The sequence below is a fragment of the Frankliniella occidentalis genome, unplaced genomic scaffold (genome assembly GCF_000697945.3).
Source record: "Frankliniella occidentalis isolate FOCC.00 unplaced genomic scaffold, Focc_3.1 Scaffold126, whole genome shotgun sequence".
NCBI classification, from domain to species: Eukaryota; Metazoa; Arthropoda; class Insecta; order Thysanoptera; family Thripidae; genus Frankliniella; species Frankliniella occidentalis.
In genome coordinates, this window is record NW_026267253.1 from 778884 (window position 1) to 790968 (window position 12085).

Consider the following 12085-nt stretch of genomic DNA (forward strand, 5'->3'; position numbering starts at 1 on the left):
TGTTTATCATATGGCTACAAGAACATACAATGACAATGAGCATGTTAAACAGAATTTCCTAATTAATTATTTTTTTTGTAAAGCATCGTTTTTAAGACAGAAATGTCACATTAATAGCATGATTTCACAGATTGTTTTATAAAGATACAGATTCAAAATGTACACTGACTCTTTTCTGCAACTTTTGATCAGCCAATGTGACATGCACCTCTCCTTCCCTAAAAAAAAAATCAATAGTAATGAAAAGTTATTATGATGTAGTCAATGTAAGATTTGAGGAGAAAGAAGAGAACTCACCGTCCTACAGAAACTTCAAAATTAACTGTTGATCCTGCAGACTCACCATCCAAACATGCCTGTTAATTCAAAATAGTACTGAATTTTAGTAAAGGTGCCCCCACAATAAACCCATTCGGCGTGTCCGCCCGGACAACGAAAGTCTACAGTGACGGTCATCTTCCCGGGCGGACAGTGGTGAACACGTCAAATGCGTTTGGTGTGGGGGCACTCTAACAACTACCTTAACCTGCTTTTATTTTCAAATAAGCATTACTACGGTAACAACTTACTTGGCCCAAGCAGCGACTTCCCTGGGACACACTTAGTTTCATTTTATCACAGCCTTCAGGGACAGTGATTACAAATTGTTTTCTAAAAGGTACAGGACAGGATGCCATAGCTATTAACTCTTTCTTTTCTGACCCATCAACCTGCAAAATAAATAGAAAATAGAAAATCATCTACCTTTCCATAAATCTATACTTGGTTTTAATGTAAATTGTAAGTATATGAGGTTTACTGGCCTGATACACCACATCTTGGGAGATGGCCGAAACATCCTCAGATAGCTGAATACAGTCACCATCCCATCCCTGAGGCACACAGCTCGCTTGCACAGCTGCTCCCATAGCAATCACTTCATCTGGACTAATGGCTGGACCCAAACCAAGTACTTCAGCATCTGGCACAACACCAGATAATGCTTGTTGTAATCGAGGAATCTTGAGCGTTCCTCCAGCCACCACAACCTGTTGAAAATTGGATAGCAAGTAGAAATAATTACCAACACGAATTTGAAAAATTAAAGTCCTTCAAGTCCAAAGCAATTTAATAGATAGATAATGGACCCTGACACATGCCAGTGCGCCAAAGTGGCAGAGTCCTTCGACTCAATCCTGTATTAATATTAAACTATGCAACAAAGTGTAAGCCGTGAGCGTCGGCAACCACCGGGTCATCATTCAAATACAAAGCAATTTACACAACTTACTTTCTTGACATCCTTGGCTGTTATCCCTGCAGATTCAATAGCTTTGGATACAGGCTCCAAAAACTGAGGCAGGAGGGGATTGAGTATTGATTCAAACCGAGCACGGCTAATATTTGAACTAAGATCAACACCATCAACAAGGGATTCAGTAAAGCAGTGTGCTGTCTGCATAGTTGAAAGTACATGTTTGCAAGTCTCAGCAGCACCCCTGAGTTTTGCCATTGATCTTCTGTTTTCCATTGGGTCCAGTTTCACTTTTCTGTGAGGTAAAAATAATTAAATGACAAGAATAAGAAAGGAGAAAGCACAGAATCTGCTGATTAAGATCAAACAACTTACTGATGGAATTCTTTAGCAAGAAACTTGGCTAGTTCTTCTGTAATAATATGCCCACCAATATTATGTTGGTGGACATTAGTAACCAAAGTGTACATCCCGGAGTTTATCCAAAATACAGTCACATCTAGAGTTGCACCACCAACACGGTACACTACAACATAACTGAAAGAAAGGAATATAAGCGTAAAGATACCGTAAAGATGAAGACATTTTCTAAAAACAACAAATTTTCAGCTTTAAAAATTCTTACCCCTCTTCATTAAGATCAACTTGACCAACATTATGGGCCAACAATGAAGCAGAAGGTTCGTCAATTAACTGTAAAACTTTGAAGCCAGCTTCTTCAGCAGCCCTCATGACCTCTTTCCGGCTTGCAGAGCAAAAATGAACAGGAACAGTGAGCACAGCTGGGAGTGTTGACTCCCCTGTGTGAAGGGAACTGGAGGCGGTTTCTATGAACAAACAGAAATTCAGCAATAATCAAAGATGCTGAGACAAGTACCACACTACTTATGAATCTACTTATCCTGGAACAACAAGAAAATTGTCAGCTTACCATGTAGCTTACGGTAAAGTTGAGTATGCACTTGATCAGGAGTGCGACGAGTAGTTTTTCCTTCATATTCCACTTCATAGTGTACTCCATCATCATTTGGTACAACTTTACAAGTAGTGCGGGAAATAGCTTCAGACAATTCTTTATCGGATATGCTCATATTCATTAATCGTTTATTATTAGTAACAGTGCAAGTCCCAAATCTTGCCATACCACTCTTAGCAGCCATACCAACAACCTATCACAGAGCAAGATAGCAAAATAAACATTTGACAAGACATAACTTCCCAAAAAGGGAAAATTAAAACATCAGCAGAGCACCAATGGGTAAAAGGGCTTATTTCCAATTACTCCATACCTTTTCATTGTTGTTTCGGTATGAGACAACAGCAGGAATGATCCTTTCTCCGCTGTCACTGGCTAAAACATCCGCTTTTCCATCCTTAAAAGTTATAGCAAAAGTTGTATAAGTAACTTTAAAAAAATAATGACAAGTACACAAATTCACTGAAATTATTGTCACTTACCTTGAAAATCCCTACGCATCCGGAAGAGTTTCCAAGATGTATTCCAAATAGTAGGGTCGTCATTTTTCAATTCTTTTAGTTCTGGACAACAGAAAATAATAATAAAATACGGCCTTTCATTCACTGTCGACCAGTCGGCTTAAAATGTTGTCACACGAAGATTTGAAGGTTATGATTTTCGTGAAAGAGGCATGGCGTTTTCGAGAGCTCGAAGAGGTCCAGCAATTTTTCATATTGCTGTTCTGTTGATTTTTATACAAGGCTGTGACATCGTCTGCTGAAAAGAGCACAACAAACAAACGTCAGAATCAAACACCACCTATCTCTCAATTTGTGATTTTTAAAGAAATCTCATATTCGTCGTTTGGTCAACATGAATACCTCTCGATCAGAATATTCAAATGGTATTCCTGCAAGAAGTGTGCCTAAATCTAGGCAAGACTCATCAACAAAGGGTAATTATGCATACTTTTCAATGCCCATTCGTAGGTGGAATTCCTTAGGAACCCCTATAACATTTTATAAATTGCTGACCTCTCTTTAGCTCCTGAGCTTTACGCAGTCGAAGGTCGGAATTGGCTACTGCATCGCCATTTCACAAGAAAAGAGTTTGGAATTTGTAAAATTCTGATACAAGAGGAACTGGAACGTACTCGGGGAAAACATGAATTTGCAAATTACATACAGGTTTGCTAAAAAATTGTTGCGCTCCTTATTTAAAACTAAATACTGCCACTTGTGTCTGAAGTAATATTATATTTCTTACAGGGACTTATCTTATGTCATGAGGGGAAAATTCAGGAATCCCTTGAATGTTTCCAAATATGTCACAGTCTGAACCCCAAAAATGTGGACAATATAAAGCAAGTGGCGCGATCTCTGTATGTACCACTTTGAAATTCTTTACAATCAAAATAATTACTACAGATGAAAATGTGGGAGTCTACTGTAACATTTTGAAAACTTTTTCCTTCTTAGCTACCTTTTAGGCTTACACAATCTGGCATTGGAGGCATATTTAGATGCTCAGCAAATATCAAAAGTACCTGACTGGGATATATTCTATAATTTAGGTATTAAGATAATTGACACTTGGTTCCAATGGAAAAATAATTGATAATGTAGGGAATTAACTTTAACTCTTTGCTCATTGAATTTGTCAGGTGAATGTTGGCTGCGTTTGGGGGAGCACGCCAAAGCTAAGGAAGCATTACGTCAGGCTGTGCAGCTTGGCCACCATGAACGTTGCTATGTTGCACTAGCAAATATATACAAATTGGAGGGTGATACTCAAAATGCCATTGAAATATACAAAGCTGCTGTAGAGTAAGAAACAGCAGCATATCATTGTTTTAATTATAAAGATGTCCTGCTTGTATCTTTTTCTCAAAATTTAATTATCTTTAGGGCAGCTCCAGATAGTGCTCAACTTGCAACATCTCTTGGGCTGTTGTACCTAGAGGAAGGTAAATATCAACATGCCCTTGAAAAGTTAGGTGGTGCACTTGCTAGAGACCCACAGTATGCTCAAGCACTTCTTGCTGCTGGGGCTATGATGCAGGTAAAGTACAAAATATGTTTTTACTTCATTCCAATCATGAGGAAATCCAGATGTAAGTTTCATCCTCGTTGCAGAACCACTCTGATTACGATGTTGCCCTTTCCAAGTATAAGATAGCAGCTCAAACTTGGCCTGAAAGTCCAGCTTTATGGAATAATGTTGGCATGTGCTTTTATGGAAAAAAGAAATATGTGGCAGTAAGCAGTTACATTTCATAAATTAATCAAACCAAGCAGTTATTTGTTTTTTATTATCTATATAATATTTTTTGTACTAGTCTTTGAGCTGTTTGAAACGTGCTCACTACTTGAGTCCACTTGATTGGGACATTCTTTTCAACTTGGGCCTTGTCCACATGGCAACTCAGCAATATGCATCAGCCTTTCACTTCCTCTCTGCTGCAACAAACTTGAGACCAGCCCATGCAGGCACATTCCTTCTTGTAGCAAGTAAGATCAGTTAAAAGTCTAATACTATTGATAAAAAATATAAAAATTATGTTGTATGAAAAAGTTCTAACTTTTTTCCAATTGTTATTAGTAACCTTGCGTCACTTAGATGACCCTGACAATGCATCAGAGGCTTTCAAACAGGCCAGTCTCCTTGCACCACTAGACGCCAGTATTCCATTGAACTATGGAATTTTCCTTGAAAGTCAAAGTGATTTTGACGGTGCTGCACTTCAGTTAGAACGATTCCAGGAATTGGCTCAAGTGACTCCACGCCTCAGTTCAGAGGTAATGAGCAGTTCTGATTTACATATAAGACTAATTTGAATTTTTGTAACATGTTTTATATCCATTTTTACAGCTTGTTCAAACTGCAACACAATTAAGTAAATTACTTAACAATCGTGTGAGGTCTCAGCAGGGCAGCAAAACTGAAGGTGATGATACAAATAGTAAATCTAACATGGCAATTGAGGTAGAAGCTCAGGTTCGAGTACGCAACCATCCTATAGATTCTTCCCCCGAGAGTGAGCCACTTAACATGATGGCTGATGATGAAGTGTAATGGCTACTTCTGGTTACAAGCAGCTGAGGGTTTAACCCATAACAACATATCTAAATATCTAGTCACTGTTCACTGAAACATATCTATAATCAAATACACACAAAGTGATCACCTATGAAAAAATATGATTTATAAAGAAAATGAAGGTGGTATTAAAATTATTTTCTGTATCACAAGTTGTTCTGAAGGCTTAGTTTACAGCTAAATTTCTAAATTTGACACATTAGTCCGAATATCACATTCTTGGTTCTGGATATTAAAAATGTTTATTGCAACACAAAATTAAATTTTGATCTTGAGACTTATTATTTACAGACAATTTATTTTTTTCATTTTCTTCCCTGCCTCAATGTATAGAGATCTTTCATAACGCAATTTACTCCAAATTCCTTTGCACATTCGGAGAAGTCTAATATCTGGACTAGTAGAATTCAAGCACAAATGATATTGTGTCTCTATAATTAACTTAGCGTGCTTGAATTTATTTTTCTGTATTAAACTGAGAGCTATATAAAGTTTGCAGCGGGCTACAGTGCTTGGATCACCAAGGCGTAGGGCGAGGTGAAATTGGCGGAGAGATATACGCCCTGCCATATCTGCCTGTAAAAATAAAAACATTTCTGAATTTAATGACACAAAAATCATGGCACATATTCATAAAACTTTAATCAACATTGATTCTTACACAATGACTGAAATGATCACCAAGAGCAGAATAAGCACCTCCAAGAGTTGAGAGCCAAGACATAGCATTATCCAACTCGGTTCTCTCCATTACAAGATATGAAATTCTATGACACCTGAAATTAAGAGGAGATAATAAAAACACCAGAAATATACTCTAACAAAGGACATTTAAAAAAACAACAAATAAACAACATACCACATATGGTCTAAAATTTGCTTAGAAAAATCATTCAGGGTTATTTTGAGTGAAACGTTTTTGGTCTTTGGAATATAGTTGTCCACTTTCTTCAACCAGTAGCTCACAACTTGCTGACGGTATTCTCTTGAATGATTAAGAATGTGAATGAAATACGAGAACTCTAGTGCATTACAAGCTATATGAAATGTGAGCTTTTTTTCTTTAAAAATTTGGTCCCCTTCTGGCAGTGCGACTAAGTCCTGATGAGTAACTATCTCGAATCCTGTACTATCAAAGTCACCATCCCATAGTTCTCGACGAGTATTCTTTTCACCCAAGGCTCTGTTTCCAAAATGGTCGAAAGACACATAGAATCTTTCGCAAGCATTATTGCCGGAAAAAACTAAGATACGAATGAAACTCATATTTTTAAGTTAGGTTACGTGTTGGTACAGAAAAAAACAAAACGTAAGGTAAAGGAGTTTAGCAATTATCATGACTCAGAATTTTCTGAGTAAACATCCACTCGACTGAAAAGGTTCTTCATAGGAATGTTATCACAATATGAAAATTCAGTGCTGTCATCAAGACAAAACCGTTCCCTTAGTTTGTTTCCTACTCATAATTCAGCAACAGCAACCTTCCTTCTGCTACTTTTTTCTTATACGCACAATGATCGTTGCTGTGGTGCAAATAAAAGAGATGAGAAATTTTCCGTTCAATATCTTTTCTTCTGCTGAACGCTAAGCACATGGGAAAACGGGAAAGGGTGGCACGTGGGTGGCTTGCCAGGAAATCCCTCTAATCTGATTTAATTAAGTGGTTTTATGGGAACTTTGCATAAAAAATTGATACAAATAAATCTTCTATCTGAAAAAACCTTGCTTGATGAAGGTAATGCATTTTTACTTCAAATTCTTTCTGTAAAATGGCATTTAGTTTCTGAGGACACCCCTCCGCTTCGTCTGCTTGTTATACGCCCACCCTCCCCCCTCCGCTCTCACCTACGTCGTTTATCGATCGGTAGGGTCAACATAAAACACAAATCTGAGTTTGGAGAAACTGAAAGGGTTAGTTTAATGTGTATCGTAGTCGGAATATACAGCGGTTTCTTCGTAAAAACATTACAAGTAACTGCTTTATGTCTGGGGTTTCACTGTCATATGGAGGCAAAACCGCTGTCAGGAGAGAGAAAAGGATCTGCACGTTCCGCTCGATTTCTCATTATTTTCACCGACGTTCCTTGATTTTCGTTGGTCCTCAACCTGCTCTTCTCGTTTGGCAGCTCCTTGCTCCTTCCTTCTTCAGTTGGTTGAAGTTGTCCGAGTGTTGGAGGCGGTATCGCAGCGTTCGTATCTTCTTGACGGCAGTCCAGATTGCGGAGAGATCATCGATTTTCTCGAGTGCCTCCCAAGATTAAAGGGGGTATAAATACGATTGGCGTACGAGTGCCTCACACGGCGGCAGCACCTCTCGTTCAAGCCAGTGAAGTGGAATAACCCCTCCTGACGTTCCGGGAGATGGCTTTCTTGCGCCTGGCCTCCCGCTGGCCTGCCTTATCCAAGTTTGGCGTCGCCAACCCCAGTCTACATGGCAAGTCGCCTCCCCTGCGCAACGGCTTTCTGCCCCTGACGACGTCGTCTGCTGTGGGCAAGTCGGCCTCGGCCGCCGCCACCACAGAGGCCTTCCGTGGGGGTAGCAGCCAGGCTGTTGGGCACGCTCCTGGCCAGAGGAAGGATGTCTTGGACTCCTCCTTCGACGATGCACATGCCGCCTACAAGAGTAAGACGACATGGGAGATCCTCCGAGCCTACATTGTATATACCCTGTGCTCGTCGAGCTACCTGGTGGAGAACAACATGAAGGTGAGTCGCTCTAAGGCATTAAACGGCTTACAATCTGTTTTAGCTCGGGCCCTTCTGTCACACAGTTGCAGTGTCTATTCTGGGATGTTTTTAGGCTGCTCATGTTCCGTTCAATATGTTAAATTGCTAGGTATACATTTCTTTAATTGATTTCAGAACTATGCATGATTCATTTAATATTATTTGTCTGACGATTTTACTCGATGGATATAATTCACATTATCTTGCCCACTAACTAATGAGGCAGTTCATATAGGTTTGGTAAGTTGGGCAAGTTTTAATAATGTGATGCCAATGCATATTTTGAGATAATGTACAAAAGCTTACAGGTAAATATAAGAAAAGATGCTCCCTTATGATCAATGATTGAAAGATTATTCTGATAACATTCACAAGCCATTTAGTAAATGTTTGTATTGCTCCGGAGGAAAAGATAACTTTGCTAGACTTGGGATGGTAATGGCTCAGGCTTTGGGGTGGAGGTGGAGATAAGGTCCAAACTCTTGTGATAAGGATGAATTCTCTTTCTCTGTACCAGACAGGATGTGTAGGTGGCATAATATTGACCTGACTCTCTCCCACCAATTGCCTAATGCAAACTGACAAAGCCGCCTCTTGATAAGGAAATATGCTTGGGAAGAGTGAGATGGGCAGGAGGAAAGAGAGACTAAAAAAAAAAAAGGATGAACCATTTTTCTGCAAATTTCGAACGTGTCATACAGGCCAGGCATCGCGACTCTCCCCAATCGAGGGGCGGTTCTTGGCACCCCCTGACGTGCTGCACTCAACACTGCACCGCACCGCACGCGTGGGTAGGGTCAGGGTAGGCAGGGCGGCACTACTGGGGTCCAGTCACAGGGAAGTCAACGTCACATTACCCGAGAAGAACCTGTATTGGTCGTGTCAAATATCGGCCACTCGTCGCGGACAACTTAAGTCAATTTTGCGCTAGTTTTCGCGTTACGTTAATGTGTCGTAACTCAGATTTAATTTCGAGTTGCTACGTTTCGGAGCTTGCTTGTAACGGCTTACATAAAAACATAAAGTTACTGCAATGTAACTTATTTACTTTGCAGAGCCCTTACGGAGTTATCAGCAAATATTTTAACGCATTGATGATTTAAACTGATAAATACCGAATTTCATGCACCAGGGAAAAAGTGCAAAAACTACTCTTTTATCGAATGCGCGTTGACGCAAATGGCAGTTATGTTATGCTACAGTAACGGGGAGGTAAAGATACAGCTATTTACTTTCGCTCCTGTAAGGCCACTCACCTTCTCCATCTCATTTCCATTTGTAGAACTGATTGACACCCTTTAACGCCTCTTCAAGTGCAGACCATCTTCTATAAAATCGCAGCGCTGTGTTTCCTCTTAAATCAATCTAATCGCCTTCCCAACTGGAAATGATGACATCGCGCGTCTTTCAATTTTTGTGGAATATTATCTATAAGCCAGCTACCAAATTTAATTTCTTGGCGGCATCATTGGATTACCTGTAAAATTTACGAACTAAGGGCAATTTCAGAAACGGGTGTCCGTGCCTAACGCGATTTTTGAGTGACTGAGAGGTGCTACGGTTTTGTACAAAACATGATACGCGCCCGGACGTGTATTGCAAAACAACGTACGTATCGCCTCTCAATCGACCTATCCCTCCTTGCAATCGCGTTACGCACGGACATTTTTCCCGAACGAGCCTACACAACCTTTACGAGAAGGGGTTCAGAGCTCAGATAACACCGAAGATGGCGGTAACTTATTGCATGCTCCGGGTGTATCTGTGAATACGCAGCAGTGTTGCGGGATTGCATACTCAATATGGCCGCAGGGGCCATGGCCCCTTACGGGTGTAAAGAGTAGGCAAACCCGCAAAACTGCTGCGTATTCACAATTACACCCGGTTCGTAGAAGACTATGGGTTAGAAACTTACCTTACGTGGTTCATCTGATCGGAAATTTTGCGGGGAATCCGGTGGTGGTATCAAAAATAAAATTCGAGAGCTCGCGTAGATAAAATTCCACAAGAAACTGAAATACTCACGGCTTCATCGCCTCAAACAAGCGTCATCGCGCAGTTTTCGGTTAGTTTTGTTGTATCATAAAAGGATCGAGGTCTGGGTCTGAGTGTGAACGGGGAGGTGCGAGGGTGCGTCGGGAATCGCACATAGTATGGGGCGCGGAGACTGATGTCATGTCTAGAAAAGCTACAAATCGATATGGTATCACGATTCTGAGCTCTCGCAACCGTTAGTGAGAAAAGTATCGCGAATCCAGATATCGTGAAAACGGGTCACTTTGGCGCCAACATGTTGGACATTCTTAGTTCCTCGTCATAACACGAAAAACTAACACTACTGTGTGTTAAGAACATCTTGTTTGTAATTCAAATTGAGCACTTTCGTTTGCATTTGACAAAACTAAGTGGTGGTAGTATTCTTTAAACGTTACGTTCGTAAAATAAAAACGTATTTACAGTAAAGAATACAACTCGACCTTAGTTTGTTTTGTCCCTGTTCAGGTAGGTAGGTCGTAGGGCGAGTGCGTCGTTCTAGACGTATCTAAAGAGGTTGTTTTGCTCTCCCGGCGGAATCCTCCGCCGTCGCTCTCGTGGAGGTGTTGTGGCGCGGAGCACTCCATGATGCTGATGAGCCGCGCGTCTCCGGTCTGACGCACAGGGCTTGCACTCGAGGGCTCACGCAGCGTGCGCCTGTCACATTGATTAGCCATTTAAGATAAATTGTGCGAGAAAGTGAAGAGCCTAATCGTTTGCGTCAAAGCGCCTGTGCTCGAGTGTGTTGTCGGGAAATCAGTCGTAGCGCCTTCAAGGGAATTCCCTACCGTGGTATTGCAGCCTGCTTGCGGCACTGCGCCTCGTGTTCATAACGCAAGCCGCATGAAAGGCGCTGATACTCTAGTACCGATAAACAAAGTTTCGAACACTTTACTTTAGTTACTTGAGCTGTACGAAAAACTGAGGGAGGGCTTTGTGGCCGCTGATCGAGGGAACTGCCTGTCTCTTAGCCCTGTGGGCTAATTTTTTGTTTCATTGGTGTAACTCTTTATCGTATGGGCTTTTCCTTGAATCAAAGGAAACTCATTTAATAAAACAGCAACAAATGCCATAGTTTTATTGTGTGAAGACAATTTTATTTGTTTGTGTAAGTGTGTTTAACTGAGAGTTGCACACTTTCGGGCGCTTTGTTTATGAGTAAGCTGAGTGATAGCGCTGTCGCCCCTTGCTTACATTGTTACATTTCAATTTTCGGGATGTTCGCTTTTCCTCTGACCCCGCGCTGCCCCCCTGCCCCCTGCCCTGCCGATAGGCGGCGCGTGGCGGCGCGTGCCCGCCCAGCTCTCTCGCTGTCTCTTTTACTTACTCTCTGTGTGTGTCTTTTACTCTGCTGATAGTGCGGCGGCAACTCTGCTCCCATTATTTGAGTGATAATATTTTATTATCCGTCAGGACGGTTCACTCTCGCGCGTCGGCTCGATATGCTTCAGCTTATCTCCTCAGACTTCCTCTTCCACAAACCCCCGCCTGCCGCGCCGCCGCCGCCGGGGCGTTGTGTGCCGTCCAAACATACGCAGCGCGCCGTGTGTGTGCGTGTGTGTGTGTGTGTGTCTCAAAACGATTATGTATAGGGTATTTCGCACTTCTCCCGTCAGGAAGAAAATGGGGATTAAGATAAAATGCAGTAGTGAAATGGGTCAGCTCGCATAGTATGTGTATCTTTGTATTCGTCCTTTTGTTGTGGGTTTACCTTTCCCAAAGCTGCGCATTGCCATAGGGAACGTCTAGAACGTACATGCATTTTTCTCAGATTTATTGGGCAAAGTACTGGAGCTCGGCGCCTGCGAGACTCTGGGTAGGCCAGCCCGCAGTACACGCATGCGCACCGGGCTAGGTGTTGCCTACCTACTAGGCGCCATGAGAGCTTTCCCGGGCTGAACTTGGCAGTTTTGTCACGGCGAGTGACGGACGTACTTTCTGGATGATCCCTTACGCAATAACGCTAAGCTCAGCCCGCTCAGCCATTCACCCGACCACCGCAGGTGGCGGGGTGGGGCCGACGGGGGTGGGGG

General features: G+C 41.7%; 5 protein-coding genes across 30 annotated transcripts in view; 3 read left to right on the top strand and 2 right to left on the bottom strand.

The window, feature by feature from the left end:
* Nucleotides 1-95, top strand: part of LOC127750048 (uncharacterized) — an 18416-nt gene extending 18321 nt beyond the window's left edge. Inside the window, exon 4 of the mRNA XM_052270520.1 lies at nucleotides 84-95. Within this exon, the coding sequence (XP_052126480.1) occupies nucleotides 84-95 (12 nt within the window). The remainder of the gene's footprint in view (nucleotides 1-83) is intronic.
* Nucleotides 37-2900, bottom strand: LOC113201943 (heat shock 70 kDa protein 14-like). The gene is made up of 10 exons (XM_026415955.2): nucleotides 2693-2900; nucleotides 2524-2607; nucleotides 2166-2403; nucleotides 1860-2061; nucleotides 1610-1771; nucleotides 1271-1529; nucleotides 804-1028; nucleotides 570-710; nucleotides 298-356; nucleotides 37-218 (listed from the first exon to the last, which is right to left on the bottom strand). The coding sequence occupies exons 1-10, from the start codon at nucleotides 2753-2755 to the stop codon at nucleotides 137-139; spliced, it is 1515 nt and encodes a 504-aa protein (XP_026271740.1). The 5' UTR covers nucleotides 2756-2900; the 3' UTR covers nucleotides 37-136.
* A 51-nt stretch (nucleotides 2901-2951) lies between these two features.
* Nucleotides 2952-5575, top strand: LOC113201944 (Bardet-Biedl syndrome 4 protein). The gene is made up of 10 exons (XM_026415956.2): nucleotides 2952-3147; nucleotides 3237-3379; nucleotides 3461-3573; nucleotides 3671-3765; nucleotides 3856-4018; nucleotides 4100-4253; nucleotides 4328-4450; nucleotides 4531-4702; nucleotides 4794-4990; nucleotides 5064-5575. The coding sequence occupies exons 1-10, from the start codon at nucleotides 3066-3068 to the stop codon at nucleotides 5265-5267; spliced, it is 1446 nt and encodes a 481-aa protein (XP_026271741.1). The 5' UTR covers nucleotides 2952-3065; the 3' UTR covers nucleotides 5268-5575.
* LOC113201946 (uncharacterized protein F58A4.6) lies at nucleotides 5280-7096 on the bottom strand. The gene is made up of 3 exons (XM_026415958.2): nucleotides 6151-7096; nucleotides 5953-6067; nucleotides 5280-5867 (listed from the first exon to the last, which is right to left on the bottom strand). The coding sequence occupies exons 1-3, from the start codon at nucleotides 6555-6557 to the stop codon at nucleotides 5577-5579; spliced, it is 813 nt and encodes a 270-aa protein (XP_026271743.1). The 5' UTR covers nucleotides 6558-7096; the 3' UTR covers nucleotides 5280-5576.
* A 281-nt stretch (nucleotides 7097-7377) lies between these two features.
* Nucleotides 7378-12085, top strand: part of LOC113201921 (proline dehydrogenase 1, mitochondrial) — a 28924-nt gene continuing 24216 nt past the window's right edge. For 17 of the 26 annotated variants that reach the window (XM_052270558.1, XM_052270555.1, XM_052270564.1 and 14 more), the window contains exon 1: nucleotides 7381-7997. In XM_052270558.1, the coding sequence (XP_052126518.1) occupies nucleotides 7653-7997 (345 nt within the window). In that variant the 5' untranslated portion in view covers nucleotides 7381-7652. Of the gene's footprint in view, nucleotides 7998-12085 lie in introns of all 26 variants that reach the window. The other 9 variants (XM_052270550.1, XM_052270547.1, XM_052270549.1 and 6 more) reach the window with 4 other exon arrangements.

Coding starts and splice junctions, on each gene's coding strand:
- LOC113201943 (XM_026415955.2), bottom strand. CDS start 2,755: ATGACGACCCTACTATTTGGAATACATCTTGGAAACTCTTCCGGATGC. Junction 2,062..2,165: donor ACTTTACCGTAAGCTACATG/GTAAGCTGACAA, acceptor GTTTGTTCATAG/AAACCGCCTCCAGTTCCCTT. Junction 1,772..1,859: donor GTTGATCTTAATGAAGAGGG/GTAAGAATTTTT, acceptor CCTTTCTTTCAG/TTATGTTGTAGTGTACCGTG.
- LOC113201944 (XM_026415956.2), top strand. CDS start 3,066: ATGAATACCTCTCGATCAGAATATTCAAATGGTATTCCTGCAAGAAGT. Junction 4,703..4,793: donor CACATTCCTTCTTGTAGCAA/GTAAGATCAGTT, acceptor AATTGTTATTAG/TAACCTTGCGTCACTTAGAT. Junction 4,991..5,063: donor CTCCACGCCTCAGTTCAGAG/GTAATGAGCAGT, acceptor CCATTTTTACAG/CTTGTTCAAACTGCAACACA.
- LOC113201946 (XM_026415958.2), bottom strand. CDS start 6,557: ATGAGTTTCATTCGTATCTTAGTTTTTTCCGGCAATAATGCTTGCGAA. Junction 6,068..6,150: donor CAAATTTTAGACCATATGTG/GTATGTTGTTTA, acceptor TCTTAATTTCAG/GTGTCATAGAATTTCATATC. Junction 5,868..5,952: donor GTGATCATTTCAGTCATTGT/GTAAGAATCAAT, acceptor TTATTTTTACAG/GCAGATATGGCAGGGCGTAT.